Source organism: Ictalurus punctatus, chromosome 12 (assembly GCF_001660625.3).
Source record: "Ictalurus punctatus breed USDA103 chromosome 12, Coco_2.0, whole genome shotgun sequence".
Lineage (NCBI taxonomy): Eukaryota > Metazoa > Chordata > Actinopteri > Siluriformes > Ictaluridae > Ictalurus > Ictalurus punctatus.
This window is the reverse complement of record NC_030427.2, coordinates 22,677,585-22,685,163: the sequence shown is the minus strand read 5'-3', so window position 1 is coordinate 22,685,163 and position 7,579 is coordinate 22,677,585. Positions and strand designations below refer to the sequence as shown.

The 7,579-nt window shown below is 41.4% G+C and overlaps 1 protein-coding gene across 1 annotated transcript; it reads right to left on the bottom strand.

Annotated features, from left to right (window-relative positions):
* Nucleotides 1-2,316: 2,316 nt before the first annotated feature.
* Nucleotides 2,317-4,018, bottom strand: lratd2a (LRAT domain containing 2a). The gene has a single exon (XM_017480803.3). It carries the CDS (start codon nucleotides 3,595-3,597, stop codon nucleotides 2,842-2,844), a length of 756 nt encoding a protein of 251 aa, XP_017336292.1. The 5' UTR covers nucleotides 3,598-4,018; the 3' UTR covers nucleotides 2,317-2,841.
* Between the last annotated feature and the right edge of the window lie 3,561 nt (nucleotides 4,019-7,579).

Genomic DNA, 7,579 nt, shown 5'->3' with positions numbered 1-7,579 from the left:
AGTTTGTAGGATTTATATGGAATTATTACTGTGACAAGCAGATGAACTGATTAAGATTTGGGAATTGAGCCAAACAGGGCCAAGGTCACAGCAAGGTCAAATAAGTTGGTCTTCAATAGTTTCCTTCCTATTTAAAGTAGTATATACTGTATATATATTTTAAGCCTATTTTGAGGCATACAAGTAGGATAAGATTTGTTGTAAGTGTTGCATTTAAATTCAAACGTCTAACGCAACGATTGTAACTCCATAGCCGAGTCCCGGGTAAAGAATTATGCGCTGCATAATATAGCAATACACTGTATATACTTTTGGAAACTCATCCTGAGAGTCAAAGCAACGGAATATGAAATGTAAAATGGCCGGTTTGAAAGAAACGCAGACTTAAACCCACTCCCATCAATCATTGTGTGTAAATGTACACAGCAGTGTTCTTTTTAACATTCACAGTGTTATATTCCTCCTTCTAATAACTACATACCCTTCCTGTTTATCCTCACTGAATCTCATTACCGAATCATTAATACGATTTAGTGAATCACATGCCTTAAGACGACAAAAATAAGCTGAGACTTTAAGTTGTTAATACTTACACTATTGAAACAAGACTATGGTATCAACTGAAAGCAAAATTGTGATTCATTTTGTAATTAGTTTTAAAATTGACCGTGTTTGAATCATTTATTTGTGTCTATTTCTAGCGTTTGGGAATTTTGTGTGTGTGTGTGTGTGTGTATGCAAAATATGATCAATTTTTATAAAGAATAATGAATATGATTTAAGGATTTGCAGCATTTGTGAGCTGGCCTTGAACATTGGGTGTTCATTTAATACTGTAAAAGAGCTGTAACCCTGGTCAGTTGTAACACCCTCGGTTTCTCTGACTTGTTCTGTACATGCTCATTGTAGAATTCAAACTTCACCTGAAAAGGTCTACAGGCCAGTTAAACAGGCTGAGTTTAACACGAGTTGTTTTTGTGGTTGACATTCCTGTGATACACTAACAAATATTAAACTTTTTATCAGATGAACCACAAATATTTTCGGATGTGTGAAATACCTCTGTTTTTAAATGAGCCTTAATGATTCATTGCAAATGTAACGACAAACTTCATTTTGTTACATCAATGTTTTTGTTTGGAGAAATTTTACTATTTGTCACGGGTTTGTTTTGGTTTCTGTCCTGTCTCCGCCCCTGTAATGTAATTGGTTGTTTCCTAATGTGTCTCAGCTGTCCTGTGACATTCCCTTAATTACTTTGTATATTTAAACCCTTCGTGTGCGCGTTTGTTCAGGGTGAAGTATTATAGGCTTCAGTGTTTGCCGCCTTGAGCCGTACTGAGACTTTGTTCACTGTCCTCGTTCCCGGTTTTTGATCCTGCCCTCGTTTCTCATCTATGCCCTGTTTATGCCCGTTTGTAGATCGCCTGATCTGATCCACGCTTGTTTCTGGATATTGATATTGCCTCACGATTTGGATTCGTCTACCTGCCTTTCATTAAAGCTTTTAACTGCACTTGCATCCATCTCCACTTTGTTTACACGACACTATTACTATATAATATTACTTGGCAAATAACCATTTTTGCATGGTCAGCCATGTGCGTTATATTCTGTATATGCCATTCTACTTTTACCACTATATTCATCAATATATTGTTGTTATTTCACAACAGAGCACATTACAGGTCAATCGTAACAGTTCTCTCGTAGTGTTTAACACGTACTTAAAGCAAGACATGTATAGCCAGCCAGCTGCATCTTTTCGAACTGCTGCTCATGCTGCATCCCAGGTCAGTGTAACACACACTGAGGAAAGTGCTGTCTGCCTTCTTCCGCATACATGAGCGTACGGATGTCTCTCAGTGACTAGTCTTGTTGTGATGGCCAGCGGAGAAAGTGTATGCCATCCCTCACACCCAGAAAACCAGTTTTGCTCCCTCGGCTCCTGGCCATGGAGGGCTGTGTCTGTAAGATTTCTGCATGAAATTTTGGTTAGTCAGGACTCATCAACTGGAAGACCCAGCAAAGTATCACAGCAGACCAAACCAAGAGACAATAAACACAAAAAATAGCTGCAACTCTAGTAGTTTTCTAAACATGCACCATGCTTCTGTAGTAGATCCTCTGATCAGGCATCCAATCACGTGCATGCATGTAAATATTTAGTTCAAGGAAGGACATCAGACCGAGGCTAGCTAGAAACAAGGCTATTAAGCTAGAAAGTGTAGTTTTCACAGACTTTCATAGATGACGTAGCTTGTTTAAAAAAAAATAATTAAAAAGACAACGAAAAACAACGTTTAACCATGAATGGACAGGGAGGTATGCATTTATTCTCTCCACATCATATTCAAAACAGGTGTGGCTCATCTGTTCAGAGTCGGTGGTATTAATCAAAAGTGGTAACATGAAGTGTCACTAGGAAAACAAACAAACAAATAAACAAACAGAAAACAGCCATTTCGAATTGTATCCGTAAATGTTATGTATTAAGCGGTAAGTGTTTTCGCCATTTAGTCATCATAATCAGACTTTTGTAAGCAAAGAAGTTTTACATAAATGGTCTGAAAGTAAACTGAAATTGTTACCATCATCTACATAAAATAAGATCAGAGAGAGTGTCAGAGAGTGTGAGCAGCATTACAGATATCTGTGCTGCTGAATAAACCGCTGGTTTATGATATTTACTTAACTGTTCATTTACCTCTATCAGGACTCAGAACTTGTGGAAACACTTTAGGTGTCAATTCAACGAAAACAATGTGGGACATAGAGATGATGCAGTTTTTTTTTTTTAAAGCGTTGAACATACAGTACAAGGTGCATATCTGTGTCAGTTCACCTCTGTCCCTCCAGCTCATGCAGCACGGCCGGTTTGCCCAGCCTGTCCCTGCGTCTCCTCTCCATGATCGCGTCCTCCAGACTCTGAAACTCGAGCTCGTGCGCCTGTTTGCCGTTCAGCAGCAGCTTCAGCTTGTACGGCTGCTTTCCGATGCGCAGCTCTCCGCCCATTTTGAACTCCCGCCTGCCAAACTTGCACCAGGCGGCGAAGCACTCCGAGTTCCTCCAGCTCAGCTCGCGCTCCTTCATGCCCACGTGCTCGGTGGCGTTTCGCACCACGGCGTTGGCGCTCAGCGGCTCGTACTTGTAGAGCTGGTTCACGATCCGGCAGCGTCTGCCGCGGCCCGCGTCCATCACGAAGCCGCACTTCACCTCCGCCCTGTGCAGATGCACTACCTGAAAGTCGCCGATGTACACAGCCCAGTGGGGACTTTGGCCGGCGGCGACGAACTCCAGGACGTCCCCGGGCACGCACTTGCTCATCAGGGTTTCTGCGGACTGCGCGCGCATGTCTCGCGCGCGCCTCTCGTACACGCACGCGGCCGTGTGGTAGACGGCGCACTCGAGCTCGTGCGGTGGAGGCGGCGTCCTCTCGTCCGTCCTGTCGTCCGTCAACGCGTCGTCGTTGTCCGTGGAGAAGATGTAGGACACGCCGATACGCGCGCCGTCGTCCTCCGCGTCCGTGCCGCTCGGCTCCGCGGTCGGCACTTCGGCGTAACTCAGGTGCGCGAGTTTATCGACGTGGTTGCCCATCAGCACTAAAGCCGACGTCCGGTAATCCCGGGGAAAGCGAGCACTAGGAACGCGCGCTGCACCTGTTAACCGCGCGCCCAAATACCGACATGCGCGAGCCACATTTCATTCGAAACACGCGCGCGCAACCGCCCCATAAATAACTTTTTCGGTTAAATGTACAACTGAACCCGTGTTCTTTTACATATCCGGTCATCCTCACTTAAAGATTTTTTTTTTTTTTGCTTTTATACCAAAAATCTGCATTTAATCCTCCAAAAAAGTTACACGAATAACGACAACTCCTATAAGGTCAGCTCTGTAGACTATATTTTAAATAAGCGCGTGAAATGTAACAGAAACATTACTTTCCAATAGCTCAAGGATGATAAACACAGTAGCAATCCGAGTTTGTGGGCTGTATCCGCCTGGTGTGTGTGTGTGCGCGCGCGCAAAATAACTGGATGTTGCAATCACACACACACACACACACACGGCGTTTCGCTTAAAGAGACAGTGCACTATTTGTGTGACACGAAAATCCCAAAAACCTGTTGACCATATACAACAGAGATGAGACACAATACCACGTGTCCAGAAAATATTGAAACAATGGTTGTTGTTTTTTAAGTATTAATATGTTAGTCTATTTTCACTTTGGCTAACAGTTTCATACATTAAGCATACTTCAAAATGGCTACCCATTGATACTGGTTCCAGTAAGAGCCTAAACAGTGCAATGGAGCAGGGCTTTCGTCCTTTAGTCTGTACACTGTGCTCAAACAAATCAGCTTCCAATCAGTCCCTCCAGGATTTGATGATTTTGCGACCACAGAAATTAACACAAAAGCAAGCAAACTCCACAATATTCGGAGAAGGTTGCAATTTTCCAAATTACCGTAGATTTTCCGCAGACTTGCGCCAAGACATGTCATGTGACATCACAACACGCATTCAATTGAAGCTCTCTTAAGCCCTTTTAAGATGGTCTCCCATGTTGATCAGAAGACAATTTCCCCCCCTGCAAGTTATAAGGAAGTAGAACCAAGTGCATTGGATGCTGGAAAAGTAACTGGCAAGACAGCAATAATGGCAAGGTTTTAAAACTACTCTCACCAATCTCAGCATAATAAATTAGAACACAAATGCTTCTCAGAGGAAGAACGAAAATACAGCACCACCATCACTGAACAAATAAATACTTCAATATAAACATATTTAATGTGTTTCAGCGTGGAGTTTTGTTTGCTTTTAATGTTCAAACACGTTCACTGTTTTATCTAATAGAATTGCTTCTGGCAAGCTGGGCCACTTAATTAAAATTGTGTCCCTGTCCTGTAAGTCCCACCAGCGAGGGCATAGTGGGGAGGTTTAGCCAACGGTTTTATGCTCCACTAACTTTTGATTCTAAATAGGCCACTGTGATTTCTCTCTGTTCTCTGTATTATAAAGAGCTGAGCTCACTTACGCACAGACTAAGCTCAGAAGTCTGACACTTGTATGAGAACCTTTTCATTATGCACTGGTTAAATGTTTCAGTATTTAACACCATGTTTAAGCCTACTTTCTCTTAATAAAAGAAGGAAAAATATATCGACAAACATTTTAGAATAGAGTCCGCGGCTTTTCCATATAAAAACGTTAGACGTTTTAGATTTGTTTAATAGCTGTCAGTTGAAGTATGGTCACACACCCTTCACTTAGTATAATGAAAGGGGAAACTGCTCATGGAAGCTCAGGTTTAATGATACAGCAGTTGACTATAATTTGTGCCTATAGTGAATCTCAGAGCTCAAGCAAGTCTCAGTTGTAAATAAGTATAATTAAGTTTTCTTATACCACAGAGTTCTTGATTCTGATTGGTCAGAAGCTGTCGATTAATGTGCTCATTATGGTATTGTTTATATTCTAACGTCTAACTCAGTCTAATAATAGACACATTTTTTTCAAAATGTATACGCTTGCTATTGGGAATGTTTTCCGTATGGAGACATTTCTGGAATATTTACAGCATGGAAGGAGTCTCTAATGTCAAAGCTTTGTAACAAAGCTTTCTGCCACAGGAAAAGCTTCAGGACATGGTTTTTTTCGATAACATAACATGCCTATTTTTGTCAATTTCAAGTAAGAGACTACTGATTGGAAGGATGTGAGTTCAAATCCCACCACTGCCAAGCTGCTACTGCTGGGGCCCTTGAGCACGGCCCTTAACTGCTCTGATGTATAAAATTCTATATAAATGCAAGTTGCTCTGGAGGATAAGGGCGTCTGCCCTATGCCGTAAAAACAAAAGCGAGACAGTTGCGGGAATGACAACGTTTATAACAAAAGTGATGAAAGGAACTAGCTTGTATTGTGGACATTTCATGATATTACATGCAACTCTAAACAGTTTAAACTGTAATTCAGTAGTAAAAATAAAATATAAATCGTTGTATAAAAGCAATAAAACACTTCAGGGATGTGCTATTATTGGAAATGAATCAACGCTGGAGTGGTGATAGTAACTGGGCCACATCATGCCACTCTGTTGTTGATTAAAAAAAAAAAACATATGTAGTAGTTTTTATTCTTTACATAAAATAATCCAGAATTGTTTCTCAAAGCTAATGGAAAGCTAACTACTTATATAGACTTACAGAGACATTAATAATTAGGTATAATGAAAAGGATTGAAGGTTATTCTTCCTGTGACTATGTACACAGACATTGCTGAAACAGCCTGGCTATACTGACTGTATGCAGAGAGCCAGACATGGACTTGAACAAAGCCCTGTGCTCATATACAGTAGTTGGCGAGTCTGCAAAATGACGGACACACAACTGCACAATTGCAGGTCTAAAGTTTTTCCACAGAGCTCTTGTGGCGTGTGTAACATGACTCACAGAACGGCTGACAGAATGTGAATGACCTAACTCGTCTGCTCAGACGTTGCTGGAAATACGCATGGTGACCAAGAAAAAGATGTCGGAAGTCTGAAAAACAGCCAAAGAAAAACTTGGCCAAAATCAGATTTTTCTAAATATAACATACTTTGATGTCTCAAATTTGAGAAACCATAAATGTTCATTCTTTGGTCACTGCTTTATCCTGGTCAGGGACACTGTGGATAAAGAGCTCATCCTGGGAACACTGGGCATGAGGCGGGAATATACCCTGGATGGGCACTATTGAAGGGCTCCATACACACACTTTCACTCTCATTCACACCTAGGGTCAATGTAAAGTCACCAATCCACCTACTGGCATGTTTATGAACAGGTGGAGGGAAACAGAGAACCAGAAGGAAACCCACACAGACCAGGGGAGAACATGTGAAGCTCCACAGAGACAGTAACCCAAGCTTGGGATCAAGCCGGGGGCTGTGGAGCTGTGAGGTGGCAATGCTGCCTGCTGTGCCACCGTGCTGTTAGCCATAAACACTGAGAAAATGTTTTTATTTACTTTTTAATCCTGCGTAGGCTCTCTTTAAATGTAAAAATAATCACTCTGCCTAAAGATGTCTAAACCCTGGATTTGTGATTTCCTCACACAGTCAATATCACAATTTGAGAACGTTAATTTCTTAGATAGTTATGTGACAGTGAAACGAGCCTATGATCTCGCTTCAGTTTGTAATCAGATGCTAGCTGTCAGATACCACTTCAGTTTGTAATCGGATACCAGTTAAGGCTGTGGGTTACTGATCAGAACATTGGGGGTTCAAGCCCCAGCACCTCAAAGTTGCCACTGTTGCGCAATTGAGAAATGCACGTAACTGACCGTCATTGCTGACCGTGTACTCTAACCAATTTCCTAACAAGCTGGGATATACAAAGGAAAGAATTTCACTGTGCTGTAATGTATATGTGACAAATAAAGGCTTCTTCATTGGAATGCAATCCATGAAAGAGACTTTCTTCCTTTTTACTTTTGGAAGTAAACAGATTTTTTTTTTTTTTTTTTTTTTTTTAAATGCTATGACTTACATCCCAGAGAAAAAACATATTTCAAGAAAGTCTG

What these genes read in the sequence shown, in the direction of transcription:
- lratd2a (XM_017480803.3), bottom strand. Translation starts at nt 3,597, where the DNA reads ATGGGCAACCACGTCGATAAACTCGCGCACCTGAGTTACGCCGAAGTG.